The sequence below is a fragment of the Sinocyclocheilus grahami genome, unplaced genomic scaffold, assembly GCF_001515645.1.
Source record: "Sinocyclocheilus grahami isolate Dianchi unplaced genomic scaffold, SAMN03320097.WGS_v1.1 scaffold5.1, whole genome shotgun sequence".
NCBI classification, from domain to species: Eukaryota; Metazoa; Chordata; class Actinopteri; order Cypriniformes; family Cyprinidae; genus Sinocyclocheilus; species Sinocyclocheilus grahami.
Window position 1 is genome coordinate 5,255,335 of NW_015505184.1, and position 17,762 is coordinate 5,273,096.

At 36.5% G+C, this 17,762-nt stretch overlaps 1 protein-coding gene across 1 annotated transcript in view; it reads right to left on the minus strand.

Moving 5' to 3' along the window:
- LOC107586063 (phosphatidylinositol 3-kinase regulatory subunit beta-like) overlaps nucleotides 1-15,863 on the minus strand; it is a 39,728-nt gene extending 23,865 nt beyond the window's left edge. The window contains exons 1-2 of the mRNA XM_016273283.1: nucleotides 15,505-15,863; nucleotides 9,987-10,676 (exon numbers count right to left, since the gene is read on the minus strand). Of these exons, the coding sequence (XP_016128769.1) occupies nucleotides 9,987-10,311 (325 nt within the window). The 5' untranslated portion in view covers nucleotides 10,312-10,676; nucleotides 15,505-15,863. The remainder of the gene's footprint in view (nucleotides 1-9,986; nucleotides 10,677-15,504) is intronic.
- Nucleotides 15,864-17,762: the final 1,899 nt, after the last annotated feature.

A 17,762-nucleotide genomic window follows, 5' to 3' on the forward strand; every position in this document is an offset into this window, starting at 1 on the left:
CAAAGCTGCGATCATTTTCAGATTTTCTTTACAGATGCTTTTCTGGCATATTAACATGTTCGCTAACACAAAGAGTGTGCTGTCAATTACTCCAGCTGGAGGAAAACCGATAAAAAAGAAAATCAAGTACTAGATCCAAGCCATGAACTTTCAGTATAAATGCTGTTGTCTGGTTTATTAGTAGACATCTATAGTCACCTGACAAATTATAGCATGATTTTATTTTATTTTGCTCAACCAGTTTAATGAATGTACATTTTTTGAAGTGCGTGTCTTATGAAGGGTGTCTTAAAGAAAATGTGATGATCAAACACTTATAATGATGTGACAAACATAGACCTATGTAGTGGAGGCAAGGTATTTAACAATTTAACAATAAACTTTATTATTTAAAATGAGTCTGACATCAGTGCACTTAACAGTAAACTTCACTTCACTTATTATAAACAACTTAAATCACACAAATAGAACAAAATTATAAATAATTTGAATTACGAAATTAAACAAGGTAACTGTGTAGGGCAAAAAAAGCTACTGCCAAACCAACAGGGGCAGGTTTATGCAGGAAGCACAGCTTTTCCAAATGTTAACATCTAAAATGAATAATAATAATAAAAAAAATGTCCCAAACTCTGTGTTGTGTATTTTCTGGTAATCAAATGAACATGCAGAACATTTGTATTAAAATAGTTTTTTTGCAGTTTAATATTCACAGACACAGTCTATATATATATATTGAAATTCTGCGTTATACAGTAAATTACGTTTTTATGGCTGGATTTCACGATTCCGTCCATGTTTTCTGCATTGTGGAAATCATAGGTCCCCACTAATGTAGCAAACGAATATGATAAGCTCATTGTGAGAGTAAAAGACGAGGACATTGTTGTTTATTTACTGAGCATTGAGTCTTCAACGGACTCAAGCCACCACCGCACTGCCGTCTACTAGACTGCAGAAAGACACTAACTTTTCAATCTGCTATGTTACTGACTGTACTGACAAACTATGCTGACACAGTGTCTGCGACGCAACAGGACGCGACAAAGCGACCGTTGAAAATCATTTGAACTTTGTGCCAGCACGTCATAAATAGAACGAGGTATCAGTTTACTGCATCCAGTGACAACATCACTGACTACAATGGGTTCTATTCTACGAGCGGTGCAACAAAATACAATAGACTTCTATTGTATTTTGTCACGCCGCGCGATGTGATGTGACCAATGTGATAAGCATGAGTTTTAGGCCACGGCGCGGCCGAGTAAATTGTCAAGACATTTTTATTCTGGAAGTGAACTAATCCTTTAAGCTGGAAGTTTGTGAGGTCAATAGATGAGTGACTGAGTCTTTCCATACACAGCAGGTCAAGAGTTAGTAGTAGTGGTTGACCGATATATCGGCCAATATTTGCCATTTTTCAAATATCGGCATTGGCCGATAAGTTTTTCTGTTTGGCCGATGCATTCGATGTTTTGACAGCACTGAGAATGGCAGCGCCTTCGCACAGTGCTCACATTCTCCCTCTTGTTCACCGTCGTCGTTACCAGTTCTGTCTAATACGGATAGAAGTCGGTCTAATAACCAGATTAACCAGATTTAACCAACGGTATAAAATGTATACAAAGTATTATATTATTAGTAATAGAAAGGCAAACATTATAATACTTTCTCGTTTGCTGTCAGCATTCAGCAAATACGCATTTATATAATTTAAACAAATCTTTGAATGAATAATGAACATTTAATTTCACCAACTTTGCAAACTTTCGAATCCAGCTGTGAGATCGTGTGAAGTGTGCATTTGTATCCTGCATGATTGCGTGTTCTCAGCATGACGGCCAGTCCGTGCAAATTGAATCCTTTAAACATTAAATTCGCAATTTCAAATTATGCTGCGCTTTATGCATTTGCCCACTGTCATATTCATGTAATTTTCACTGTGTGCTGTATGTAAAATTAGTGTTACCTTCGCTTTATTTGAAAAAATATGATTCCCAATACACACAAACTTCCCAGAATACTGCGTGCCCTGTTGGTTACAGTGTTTACTTCCTTTTTAAATTATATTTTTATTAAATATTTATTTGTGAAAAATACTTTGTCATCTAAAGTATGTTTATTTTACACATTCATTTTTTAATCCATTTTCAAATGATTTCTAATTTCTTAAATATTAATTAAAATAAATAAAATTATATTGGCTTTATATCGGCCACCCTGCTTTCCAAGATATCGGCATCGGGTGTCAAAAAACATATCGGTCAACCACTAGTTAGTAGACCAATTATTACCTATAAAGTGGAACTGGGGTGACGATATCAATATAAACTGATCTTAATTTTGATGAACCAATATTGATTCTTAAATCCCAAGAATCAATCTTTTAGTCTATGTTGTTTTTAGTTGAAGCACTAACAAATCTTCACTAAACATTATTTGTAGCAAATCGCATCCAATAACCACAATAAGCTTAGTTACTTTTGATATGAAAAAGTCTCAGCTTTTAAATTTGGTCAGGTTTATCATTAAAATTCAAACAATAAAAACCGTTTTAGCACAAATTAATGTGGCATGAGCGATAGCTGTAGCCACCTCAGTTCAAGCTGTAGCACGAAGTGCACGTGAGCCAATCATCTCTTCATCTTTACTACTAGTTAGGGGTGTAAGAAAATATCGATACACATGAGTATCGCAATATTTTGTTTGGCGATACTGTATCGATTCTCAAAAACAGAATATCGATATTTAAAAAAAAATATCTTCTCTCTGCCTTCTCTCGTGGTGGGGGTGTTTTGTGCAGTTGGGGCGGTGCTCGCGTTGCGGTCTCGCCGATTTCACACGGAACAAACTGAAAAACCTGTGAAATCCAAGTGGAAAGTTCTGAGAATGTTTAACATCTGTATTTATTTTATTGTTTTAAAATTGTTTTGTTTTCTTTGTTTTCAAATCCTGAAAGCACTTTATTTTTCCATTGATATTAAGCATATGTAATTATTTTGTTCAGATCAAAATGTTATGACATTGTATGTTACAATTGTAAACTTAAAATGTGAACCTTTAAAGCAGGGTCTAAAAAATATTGTCTTTTTATAAAATACATATTATACATTTAACTAAAGGATCCTGCAAGCATTTTAATTTTCCCCCCTTGACTCGTATGGCACAAAAAGTGGTTCAATAACGTTGAATGTTACAGGGACTGATTATTGAAAATGCAGATCCCACTGTTCTGGTTAAATAATTTGTATTCATTTTATTTATTTATTGCTAAGGTTTGCCTATGGTGGTGTGTTTTTTTATGACAGCTTTTCAAAAATATATCCTATTCCTAAAATAAGAAATATCCCAATACATCGCCTTGCTTAGAGTATCGCAATGTATCACAACATATCGTATCGCAACCCCTGTATCGTTATACGTATCATATCGCCAGATTCTTGCCAATACACAGCCCTAATACTAGTTATAGCACAAAATCATGAATGAACACCAGAAATTATGTTGAAAGAAACCATATATAACTTAGTGAAATATATCATGTCTCATGTAACTCCATGGTCAATTGCGTTTCGATATGTGGAAAGACATCAACTAAGCAGCTTGCAAACAAAATGCCATTTATCGGTACATTTATCTCAGGAAATCCAATTCCTGTCCATAGCTTTTTAGTCACCCAGAAAAAAAATTTACTTTATAAGAGCAGTCTACTAAATATATGTTCACATACAGTATATTACACATACATATATTCATGGTATTTTTACTCAACCGGTTTGTTGTGTTTTATTTAATGTATGTTTGAATAATTTTAACACACAATTATATCCTAAAATTGAAAAAATGCCTCGTGCAACTTAAAATTTGTTTTTGAGGGTTTATTATATCTAAACAGCATTAGACTTTAATAGTTTGGTCTCTGTTGTTAATTTTAACATTTAACATTGACATACCAATCAACAGGGATCCCTATAGAGTTCAGAGCTTTAGTTGAGAGAATTTTCTGTCTTCAAGAAAATTTTAGGCTACATGTAATGTACCTGATATATCCAAATGAAATGATACTGAATCGGATTCTAATGGAGTCAAGAGCTTTTGATTCGGAATTGAAATGAATCCTGAAATCTGAAACCAATACCTAGCCTTAAACATTAAAACATGCAGCTAGGCATTCTATCTTCATACCATCTACACACCAAATGTCAACTGCTGCCTGTCAAAGACCTTTCACACAGATTTCAGGTGTTTGAGAATTAGCTAGAATTCGAGTATAAGAGAATTAGCTATTCTAAGGTGAATAAACTATAGTTATGAATCATTCTGTTGATTCTGTTACATACCGACTCCATCTGAAGCCTTCTATCCCTATCGTGTTGCTAATATTTATTTTAAAGAATACATATAAACAGTAGTACATAAGTGATTCTTATGCTAATTTAAATGTTAATTTAAAATCCAACATGCATAAAATAATGTAACCATTATTCCAACATTCAGAACAGTTTCCCTCACAATCTATTTATAACAACATAAAACTATAAATAATAAAATGCAATAAATATTTTTCTAAGCACAAATATTACGTAAGCAGTTGAGCTTAAGTGAAGATTTATTGAACAACCAAATTGAGTTTTAAAAGCTCAAGAATATACGCAATATTTTATAAAGAAGTTGATTATTCATTACATTATTAAAAATAAGCAATTACACAGATCTCACAATATGTAAGATAGGGCTGGACGATATGGCCAAAATTTATATCACGATATATTTCTTAATTTCGGTCGATACGATATAATTCCGATATCGAGATGAACATTATTTAAAAAAGCCTCATAAAAACTGCCAAGAACACCCACAACAGATGTCTGTACCTACAAACTTATGAAAAATGAATTTGCCAAGTCTATGAAACCTAATTTTTTAGAAAAAAAAAACTGCACAAATAAATTAATGTTCACCTTTTATTTGTATTTAGCTTTCATACAAACAAGAAATGTGAAACCACTGTCAAATAAACATCTCAGACTCACCTTATTAATTATTATTATATTTAACTTCAAACCATAGGCTAATATACCAGTCCAAAATTTTTGAACAGTAAAATTTTTAATGTTTTTTTTAAAGAATTCTCTTCTGCTCACCAAGCCTGCATTTATTTGATCCAAAATACAGCAAAAACAGTAACATTTTGAAATATTTTTACTATGTACTATGTTTTCTATTTGGAAAAATGTAAAAATGTAATTTATTTCTGTGATTTCAAAGCACAATTTTTTGTATCATTACTCCAGTCACATGATCCTTCAGAAATCATTCTAATATTCTGATTTGCTGCTCAAAAAAACATGTATTATGTTGAAAACAGCACATAATTTTTTTCAGGTTTCTTTGATGAATAGAACGTTTAGGAGAACAGCATTTATCTGAAATCTTTTGTAACATTATAAATGTCTTTATCATCACTTTTGATCAATTTAAAGCATCCATGCTAAATAAAAGTATAAATTTCTATAATCCCCCCCCCAAAAAAAATTTTTTTTTAATAAATTATACTGACTCCAAGTTTTTGAATGGTATAGTGTATAATATTACAAGAGCTTATTTCAAATAAATGCTGATCTTTGGATCTTTCTATTCATCAAAGAATCCTGAAAAGAAAAATGTACTCAACTGTTTTAAATATTGATAATCCGCAAATCAGCATATTAGAATGATTTCTGAAGGATCATGAGACACTAAAGACCGGAGTAATGTTGCTGAAAATCCAGCTTTGGTCACAGCAATAAATTACATTTTAAAATATAGGCCTACTGAAATATAAAGCAGTTATTTAAAATAGTAAAAATATTTCAAAATTTTACTGTTTTTGCTGTACTTTGGATCAAATAAATGCAGGCTTGGTGAGCAGAAGAGAATTTCCTAAAAAAAATTGTTTTTTTAATCTTACTGTTAAAAAAATCTGTGACTGGTAGTGTAGGCTGATTATTCTTATAGATTGAAACAAATGTGCTTCAGCCAGGATAGAGAGTATGAAAAGTGCTCCGAGTTGCTGCAGAAAACAAAAAATTGAGCAACAGCAAACATGTTGCTGTCTGCCAGCAGGAGGTGCTTTGAGAGCGGTAGAACTAGCGGTAATGGCTAGTAACGGCTGTAATCAAAGCAGCTCAGCTCATGAATTCTACTGTATCAGATAAAATAAAAATGCCATCGAAACTTTTCTGAAGACAGTCGGTTTCCTTCAGAGATACATTCATGTAAAACACCCGCGTCGCGTTTTGATTTTGAAACGTGCAGAGCTCGTGTTTTTTTCAACGAAATCAAAGACCACAAAAACGGGACAAGTTTTCTAAACTACATTTGAGTTTCGATTCTTATCACCTGACGTCTGCGATTTTCATGTACCAATTCGGACGGGACTAACATCTCCATGTTTATTACAGAGGTGGGAGGGTCCGTTTTGTACATCTGGGCGTCACAGAGATCACGTGCTCTGTATGCATGCATTGCGTATAGTCATTCAGATTGATTACCATTTAGTATAATCACACAAATACCATGGTGAAGCTAAATGGCTAGTATAGCATAACCATATTAATGTGTGGTTAATTTAGTTGAACTTTTATTTTTTTATTTATTTGTAGTAAACCCATGTTTAATTTTCATAAAGGTACATATGTAATTAAAACATTATGTAATTGAGTCATAGACTGTATAAAAATATGGACGTAGTGTCCGTCATGTCACCCGTAGTTTTCTGAAGAGCGTTTTTGAAGCTCAAAGTGGGCGGAGCGGGCCGTCGCCATCTTGACAGCGCGTCACCGCATGTCACTCCCGGATAATCGAAAATGGGCAAAAAGGCAGGAGCTGGTTGCTGAAGCCACATCCACCTAGCTCGACGGCACTGTCAGCAGCGGCAATCCACCTGTCACTCAAGTGGCCACGCCCTTAATTATGCAGAACTTTAAGGCTTAATATAATTTAATCGGATGAGTTATAAAAAAATTCACCCCCCCCTCACAGTTGTCATGAAGGGCAAAATTAGCTATATAGACCAAAATCATTTTTTGAACCAGGCTGTAAACATGTTTTTTTCTGCTGTAAAGTTGGCCATTTTAACATGGGGAGTCTATGGGATTGACTCCCTTTTGCAGCCAGCTTCTAGCGGCCAGTTGACGAATTACAGTTTAAGTCACTTCCGTGTTGGCTTCACGAGAGAGAGAGCGGGAGGTTACCGCTTGAATTGAGTGCAGAAATGAATGCGAGTATGAACTTACCTGATGCTGATATTACAATAGCCAGTCTTAACAGTTTACGTGATCTGGCTCTTGATTTTATTATTGCTATTTTTGTTTTATTTCTTTGCCGGGAGCCAAATATATCAAGCCTCTAATTGATGTTGGCCAAAACACACAAGGAAACGCGTTGTGAAAAAAAATATCACTGGCAATCACAGACATTCGCTTTCGGACGGGATTAGTTTTCTCAGAGGATCACAGAGTTTTAGGGCTGGGTAAAAAATATAGATATCTCGATATTAATCAATTCTCTTTTTTACGGAATGATATTGATTCTTAAATCCCAAGAATCAATTAGTCTAGCCTGTTTTCAGTTAATGGATGGAACATTGAAGGGTACTTCCCATCCAATATATCACAATAAGCATTGTGCTTTGGTACTTTTATATGAAAAAGTCTCAGACTTCAAATTATGTCCATTGTATTGCAGTACTCAAACAATAAATGTTGTTTTGGCACTATTTAATGTGGAGTGACAGATCGCTGTAGCGCCTCAGTTCAACAGACGCGGCAACGCGAGGTGCACGTGAAGTGATCATCTCCTCCACATTAATACCAGCTTCAGCACAAAATAAACATGACTAAACATCCGAAGGCAAGTTAAAAGAAAGAGTACAACTTTACAATCCGTATCCTGTCTCATGTAACAGCTCAATCAGCGTTTCCTCTGTGCAAAGATGTCAATATAACGTCTTGTAAACAATGTAACAATGTCACATTTACCTCAGAAAAACATATTAGGTGACCATAAACTCATTAGTCAGATAGAAAAATAAACTGTAGAGAGGGGCATTTTGCTAAATATATGCACTATATAACATATTCATTATAATTTTTACTGTTCTTAAATGTTTAATTTATGTTTGAATAAATCCATCAAGTTTTTATGACAGCCACCATTATGTTTATATATATATATAAAAGAAAAGAATTGAAGTAGAAATATTATGTAATTGTAACTTTATTTTAAAAACTCCATTAAGAGTAATTTTAACAAATCAGTCAATTTTAACCTTCAATATTATAGTAATTTAGTACCAACTGTGATTTTTTTTTCCTTGAGAAAATTTGGCATGTACTGTACCAGACATATATCCAAAATAATCGATATTGAATCGAATCGAATCAAATTTGTAATCGAATCGAATCACAAGCTTGTGAATGAGAATCGAATCGAATCGTGAAATTTGTGTCAAAACCCAGCCCTACTGAGTTTGCTGAAAAACAGTAGGTAATTTGCTCTGGAATTATTACAGAGGTTGTGTGAGGAAAAACACAGACGTGGCAGATTCGGACGGGATTAAATACGTCGGTGAAACACAAATTTCTCAACCCCCTCTAAAACTAGTCCCGTCCGAATAGGGCTTTAATCTAACATGACATGTCCAGATTCTTAATAATGGATCATAATTTCTACATTCATATTTTCAATGCTACATTCACAATGCAAATCCATTTAAGCAGCAGGCAAATGTCTCAGGCATGTAGGTCAAATCCCTACATCTACATAAGAAAAGCAGAGAGAAATATGTAAGTTAGTCGAATTAAGCTAGTAGCAACTTACTTTTAGAAAGAAGGCACTAAAGCAACACTGATGAGCAATTATTTTACCTGCTCATGTTTCTAGGCCTAGCCGGAATCTGTGCCTGCAAAACTCCAGATTTCCACAGAATGGGAACACCCATCATTCACAATTCTTCACATTTCTTGCCTCTTGTATTTTAAAATACTCAACACAGAATTCCATAGATTTTTCTTGATCTGAATATAACTTGAAAGCAGAATCTAATTTGTCCGTATCTGGTCCTGTAATTCAACATTTCAAAGTACACCAAAACTTCTCTTGCATTCTCTTTTTAGTCAGCGAGCATCCCAGATTGAATATGACAACTTCTTTTTAGTGTGCACTGCAGTGCTGGAGACTTTTAACTGTCCAAAAAAGGGACACAAAGGAGACATTGAAGCAAAAATCACCTGATGGAGTGGGAATGTGCAGATGAAGCTGAAAGCCCTACCTGATACATATAACTCTCCAGATTGGCCTGGTGAACTGCCAGGCCTCCAAACATACTATAATTTACTGCTTCCTGAGGGCATAAAAGGAGGAGGAGAAAGAGCTTGGGGAAAGTGCCAGAGCAACACAGGAGCAAAGACATTTTGGGAAAGGAGACACTAGATAACTAAGAGGGTACAAGGTAGCATCCAGAAGAGGTTTACGCAGCAATGCTATAGAAAATCCATTTTAGTTTTTTAGTTTCCCCAAATAACATATAAGTGAACAGTTCTTAAAAGATACATTTTTTAGTTTAAAGAACTTGAATAACCTAACCGTTAATTTTTTTATTATAAAGAACGAAAAGATTCTTCATGGAACCATTAATGGCAATAAAATAAAATAAAATAAAAACTTAATTATGTGTAAATGGCAAAAAGAAAATTTAATTAGAAAAATCTCTAGATGATTCAATGCAGAATTGCATTGCAGTAGACTGCTATCAAAAGCAAAATCCTTCTTTTCCACCCCCCCCCAAAAAGTAAGTAAATTCACAGATGTTTATTACGAGAGATCTGAGGCCTGATTCAACAAGCTAGCAGTCAGTCCCCAAAACAAAACAGGTTATGACAGCTCTTTAGCACAGATTAAGCAGGTTAGTCATTGGTCAACACAGTAAAAGCAGGCAGTCTTACCCTGCGAGGAGGCTGTTGGCTCAGGTCTGGGAACAGCAGGAAGCGGTCTCTGAGAACAAGGCTGGCAGGACGGCACTGACATTTTCACAGGTCCCACATACTGCACGTACGTCCCTGGAAAGTCTCCCCTCTGTTTGGTTCGCTCGTTAAAGCCCAAGATCCAGCCGATGCATTCTGGGTGCTCCTCCTCTCCCTCTTTGATGCCCAGTGACAGCAGAGACGCTTTGTCGACCGTCAGGACATCACCAGGCTCAAGGTCAATGTCATCCTCCCAGTCCTTAGAGTAGGAGTACAGAGATCTGTACTGGAAGCCATCGGCAGCCATTTTCAGAGTATGAACTGACAGTCGGACTGGGGATGAAACTTTGCGAGGGTGCAAATGATGTTGTACCGTGGGACGTTTGGTTAAAAGCTAAGCACTTCTGACCGGAGCTCATAAACGGGCATGCGCGGTAGCAACAGCTTAGACCTGACCGGTGTTGGCCGAGCAGGCCACTTTTCTCAACTTGAACCCACGGTTCAACCAAATGATGGAACAGAGGAAATGCAGCATGCTCATTCAGGCTCCGGAAAAGAAATAAAGAATGAAGTCCTTCACAGATTTATTTTGCCAAATCAGCTGGTGTCGTCTTATAGCAGGTTGCTCAACATTCCCTCTCAAGATGTGATCCTCCCAGTGTAACGGGATAACTGTATGGAAAAAAGCAAGTATATTAAGAGTAAAACACTAACACAAAGTCTTTCTAAAAGAATAACAATAAAATAATCACAACAACTTAACAGTCGAGCTTCAGCAAGGCTTTGCATAGTCCAGTTACAGCCTTCATCTCGGTCGAAGTATACATGACAGAATGCGCAGTAAAATATTCAAAGCATTAAATAAGCGTTGTGCGTCACCTCTGTCTTTCAGAGAAAATGCACAATGCCGAGGCCAATTGTAGTCTGATTAAACATGCTGGACAAAGACTTAGGTCTGTTAATCCGACTTCACAAAAACAGGAAGAATTTTAGTCGGACTGAAGTGTTTACATTTTTAAAATACACATTTTTTAACAATCTGACTGAAATCAAACTTGTATTAATGCACTAAACATGATGCACCTCATACATGCGTCATATGATTCGTAATTCGTAAGACCAGGTGAATTTTTAAACTCCAAAGTCTTAAAGCAAACAAAACCCAAGGAACAACCTTACCTTGAAACAATTAAAGTCAGAAATATCAAAGCCGTTAATGTCGCAGTTAGTAACCAAATATTTCAACTTCAGCAAATAATCAAAAAGATAACTGCCTAAAAAAAAAATAGCATGTTTTTGGGAATAGCATTCCTGAATGAGCACAGGTCACTTAAGTTTCAAAATAATCCAATATGACGTCCATATTATTCCAATTATTACAGTACGCAGTTGATATTAAGCACATTTGCAATATGCATCACTTATATGACGGAATGGCTAAACGTATAATTTTTTTCATGCGCATGCGCACCTTCGAATTAGGGGCTTATGCTCATATACCAATAAAGTGGCATTTTAAAGGATTGCCGACCCCGTGGAAAGATTGCATTCTAATAAACAACGTCAAAGTGTTCGCAGGCATCACAAGGCAACACTCACCCCACTTTGACCAGGCGCACTAGGGTCTCAGTCCAACATCCTCTGTGTGGAGAAGAGAGGTGCAAGCGCAGACACGTGGCACTGACATACCCAACCACAGCCCGCAATCCTCACACCACCGAAACACCCCCTCCGAAACACGTCATCCCCCTTTCCGCCTTTTCATCATTATAACTAAAGTATTTCATGTACTGAACTGTACGACGGAGTTCATTCAGGAAAAAAAAAAAGTCCATTCTGAGTCTGAGTGCTAAAACTAAAAGTTCTGCTGAGAGAAATCCTCATCTTTACAGTCAAGCACACTGCTTAAACTGCAGGACGACAGCTGACGGATTCGTACGCATCCTTTCCTCCTCTTTATTCAGTCTGAGCAGAGCAGTTGGCAAAACACTGTGACCAAGGCAGAGCACAAAATAATTAATGAATCGAGGCAGGAAACTCACTGTTGCTACAGAAGGGAAAAGGTAATCCTGTATTCCTATTGGGCAGCATATGGCCATGTGCTCAAGAATCACCAGAGAAGCTGGGGCAAATCAAGCAAACGTTCTAATATTAGAAAATGTATCTAGGCAGTGATCAAACCCTAAACCTTTAAACTATACTGCTTCTCTGCAGTGGATAACTTTTTTTGCTCATTATAGGAATATGTTTATGCCTGTATGACATGTTTTAAGTATTCTGAATGAGAAACAAGCAAAGCAAAATCTAAATGTTTGTTGGGTGAGGCTTGTCTAATCAGGACTATGGCACATTATCATCATAATGATCATTCAAACACAGGGGAAAGGACTGGATTCTGCTTGGGCTTCTGCTGAGAAAACATGATCAGGATACTCTGTCATATTGTGCATGTCTTCAGCCTCAGGCTACCAAGGTAGGAGTTTTAATCCATCCACGAGACCCGTCTTAGTTTTAAGAAATTAGGACAGTCACAGTATTTGTTGAGAAGGAAAACGATGAGCCTGTCTGAGTACGGAAAACTTATGCAATATTTTTTTCCTCTCTCATTTCATTGGCCGAAGTACCTTGACTAATGCCCATGAGTCTGGTGACAGACAGTGTTCTCCAAACAATATGTCCTTTTAAAGCCTGGAGTGTGCAGGACTGAAGGAACGGCATCCAGAACATACCCTCTGGATATATGGCATGCAATGGTTCAGATAAGGACAATGTTGCTAATTAAAGTTAAAGTGGGTCTTTTTATTTTAAAATACGTTCTCAAGTTAATGTGCGGCCAACTATTAGTAAGCCATTACAGTTCATTCCCATGAAAAATGTAAACACTGTAGTGCTTTCAAAACATTGCTCTGTTTGTTTGAGCATCCTGACAAGCCCAACACAGCAACACTGGCTCAACCAATGGTGTAACTCTGGAGGCGGGACTACTCGCTTGGCAGATGAGAGAAAAATTATTGCTCTTACATTTCTTAACTATTGTCACGATGACAAGATGTTTGCACAGTTCCTATAATTTTTTTTACAATGTTACTTTACAAATTATTTAGAAGAGTAATCGGAAATCAAGATGAAACAAAAGCAGCAACAGATCTTTCATATTGTGAGATACATCCGAGTGTAACAAATTATTGAAAAGAAGAGGACTTGGTTCTATCAATTGGCTATTGATTGGATTTTGAAATTTTTTTTATCGGATTATGGATAAATAATTCGCAAGGTGCGGCAAACTTTAGGCAAAATTAAGCAGGTAAAGAAGCTCCATTGTCCGTTATCAATAAAGTGGCAATGCATTACTTCCAACCTAATCAGCTTTATATCGGTAATTTGCATGTTCAAAGTTTTCCAAACTTGAATCCAATGCAAAATATTTCCCCTCGAAATTTCAGATTGTGCATATTCCTATTCAGATGACAGCATTTTGCCATACGAAGGTAGATAACATTTACATTTAGTCATTTAGCATATGTTATGATATGATATTAGATAAGGCTGCAGCTTTATATCTATAACTTGTAATCTCAAAATAGCTAGGGTGAATTTTCATTTTCGTTTCATGCTGCTTTTGAACAGAAATGTATAATTTAGTATATTACTTCTTCGCTTAGCTAAAGCAATCTTAACGAGACGCAAAGCACAGACTAATAAGGCCTTTACACTTGGTATTAAAGGGGTCATATGATGCTTTTTTTAAAGATCATTATTTTGTGTATTTGGTGTAACAGAATATGTTGACATGCTTTAATGTTCAAAAACCACATTATTTTTCAAATACTGTACATTATTGTAGGTCCTCTATGCCCCGCCTCTCTCAAACGCTTCGTTTTCAACAAAGTCCCTCCTTCCGACAAGCGCAGTCTGCTCTGATTGGCCAGCTGACCCAGTGCATTGTGATTGGCCGAACACCGCAAGCACTCGTTGGAAATGTAACACCCCTTACCATAATCACGAGCTTCATCTTTCAAAATAAATGTAAAGACAGAGCCCGAAAGGGGAACAGAGTCTCGTGACACAGTGATGAAGCTGGTATGTGTTTGCAGCACACAAGCCACGGTTAAGACAGCTGACTCCACTGAGATGTGACGCTGTCTCTCTCCACACACACACACACACACGATGCGCAAAACTCCGCATTTGAACAGTCAATAGCAAATACTTAAACTAATAACAAAACAGTAGCTGATTCAGAAGCGCCAGATTGTCATAGCAAAGTCAGAATTACCTCCTCTCCTAGGTTCACGAAACGGTCGTCCATAAAATGCATTGCTGTTCTGTTGTAAGTCATCTTAAAGATTTCTAAATGCATCTACTTTCGGAAGGCCAAATAAAGTGCTTTTGCTTTCGCCTAGAAACACACAGCGTCTCCCTGACATGGCTGCTTCAACACTAACTGCGGTTACTGAAACCACGGCTTCTTTCTTTGCGTGAACATTTGGGCGGCATTATGCAAATATTCCCACATAGTGAGGTAGATATGTGGGGGCGTGCTAGAACGAGACATTTTAGGGGGGCGTGGCAGAGTCTTAACTTTGATAAAGAATATCTCTTTGGATTTGAGACTTTAGTCTTTGCAACTTCAGGGATCTTATCTATGCACAATCAGCTTGTAACACTTTAAAGAGAAAGGAAAACTTGAAATCGCATCATATGACCCCTTTAAGATGCGTTTTGGTCGATCGGATCACAAGTGGACAACGCTAAATACAGGTGTAAACAGGGTGTGAAATGTTTTGAGCTTGTCCACTTTCGACCACTACTAGAGGTACACGTTAGTCGAAAACGCATTCGACCGGACTCCAGACAGTGGAACGGAGCGACAGAGATTGACCCTCCGGCTCCGGTTCCACTCCGGGTTTTACATTCCCCTCTCCTGGAACAATCCTGAGAGAAACTCGCTCTGAAACAAACTGGCTATATCTCAAACAAACAGTGAAAAATCCTTGTGCTGTTAAACTAAAAGAATCAACACTACCACCATAACTTAACTAATCTAGAGCTAACTGCTGTATAAGGCGTCGAATATAAGCGGTGACTGACAAATGGACACTTCAAATTCAGAAGGGTCTAAATCTGGATTTAAAAAGTTGAGTTTGTGGCATAAATACTAAAGTAGGTGCTCGAGTCGTGTCACGCGCTGCAGCTCTTGCAGGCTGTTAACTGTGTATCTGCTGCCTTGATCAGGCAAGGCGAACATGCTTCTGCATCATGCAGACCAAACGCATATCGGTCTGCACATTTCTGTCGCCCACTAAATCCGCGATCTTAGCAAACGGCTTCTTCGAAATTTTGCGATAAAACGTTGGCTTGTCGTTAGAAGCAAACAAGTCCGTGTTTTATATGTCGTAGCAGCACACTTCGCGTCTTTTCCACCATTTGGAGGCTGCTAGCTAGCCATCCCGTTTAGTAGAGTAAAGTAACGCAATGTGCAAAACTTGGGAAAACTTACCCGTGGCAAATCGTTGCAAAAGCGTTGACGGTTTTCTTTCGCGCGTGCGAATAAATGTGCGATCCTAACTCTCGGCCGGACTCAGGTTTTCAACTCCCATCTACTCCCTCGGCAGAGTACAGGACTGATTTCTTTTTCCTTTTCATTCCGCACGAATCTTTTCAACTTGCCGACCTGCCATTTTCCAGCGCAGCGCGGAGCAGGACAGGGCTGCGTGAGAACTAGCGAGAGCGGGACGGAGAATAGCGGAATGAACCGAAAACGTCCGAAAGACTACATCTCGGTTAACACATGAAGCGTTCATCATTCCTGCACTCTCTATTGCGCCATCCCGCTGTGGTGAAGCGAGGTAGTGTAAAAACCCGTTCATAAAAATGTAGACCTACAAGTGATAAAAATAAATAAATAACCATCTCAAATTACGCTATCCTTTCAATTGCCTATTAGGCTTGTTTTATCATTTATCAGAGTACCGAGACATTTAAGTAATTTAACAATTTCAAACACTATTATTTTATGCAGCAGGCCAATGTCTTTAAAATATATGTGATATATGTAACTCTCTATATAAAATATATAAAATGTAAAAGTTTGGGTCCAGTAATTTTATTTTAAATAAATCAATGGTGTTATTCCTCAATGATTAAACTGATTAAAAGTGGCAGACTTTTGTATTGTTACAATACAACTATATTTCAGTTAATGCTGTTCTTTTGAACTTTCTATTCATCAAAGAATCCTGAAAAAAACAAGTCCACAAAAATATCGCTCAGCACAACTGTTCTAAACATTGATAATAAGAAATATTTCTTGAGAATTAAATCAGCATATTAGAAGGATTTCTGAAGGATCATGTGACACTGAAGACTGGAGTAATGGCCGCTGAAAATCTAGCTTTGTCATCACAGGAATAAATTATACTTTATAATAGTTATTTTAAATTGTAATAATATTTCACAATATTACTGTTTTTACTATATTTTGATCATAAATAAATACAGCCTTGTTGAGCATAAACTTAATGATTTTTAAAAAATCATACAGACCCCAAACTTTTAATTTGAATGGTAGTGTATTATAATAATTTCTGGAGGTAGTTAATATACCACAAGCCACTAGTGCTTAAAACATGCATGGTCAAAGCACTGAAACATGATTATCAGCAATTATGTACACATTTAATCATGGTTAAATCCAAACTTTACAAATACATTGAGCGTGAGTGGATTTAGTTGAGAGTCTAGGATCTTTTTGAGTCCATGGCTGTGGAAAGAACTGGATCAACTGTACAAATTCAACTTAAAACAAAACACTACAGTACCATACAAAAGTAAATGAAGGTAGTATGTGAACTCAAGGAAATAGTGCCACACAAATCTGAAGTACAGAAGAAGAGAAAGACAAGTCAGACTGGGAGTGCAAGTATCTAAACTTCGTCTTCTGTCTCTTTAGTTTTGATTAATGAATGAGGAAACAATCCAGTTTAAGCAAACCATTACATAGAAAGCTCATGTTACTCGTAACTGAATCATTTCTGTGTAACCAAACAAGCAGATGTCAAGACTTCAGAAGGCTATAATGCAGATTTAAACTATGGCATTTATATAGGGTACTCACAAAAACATGCCATACAGCTGTTGTGTGAATTCAAGAGAACAGACATTTCCACAAGTCAGACTACAAAACACTAAAAGACAGACACTATTTGTTAAAGATTACACATGTCAAATGAGTTCAGATGTACAACACTGCTAGAACACATACCGAATCCAACACATTATAAATAAAAAGTTGTCATCAAATTAGTATTCATAAACCATTTTGTTCTTTCTAAGTAATGAGAACAAGTATGCTCAGGTAAACATGATACTCTACAATGCCAACATTGGCCAAATGGCTTCTTACAAGTCATTGTTTAGGTGCTGGAATATTATTGGGTGTGACTGACTGAACACAAGACTTCATCCAAACTTGCAAAAATAATATTAGTCAACATATATTAACTACATTTTGTTGACCACTCAGACATGACATTATATGACAATATTACTGATATTTATGAGAGATGAGAATGAAAAAAAACAACAGTAATTGAACCTCAGCAGGACCACATATGTGCAAATTCTCAGAAAGCGATCCTACTGTATGATCTTTCTATTACCGTCTTTCAAAATCTACAAAAGTTAATTGTGCTACCTGGTAAAACAAATTCTTAAAGGTATAATCTACCCAAAAATGTAAATGCTGTCATCATTTAC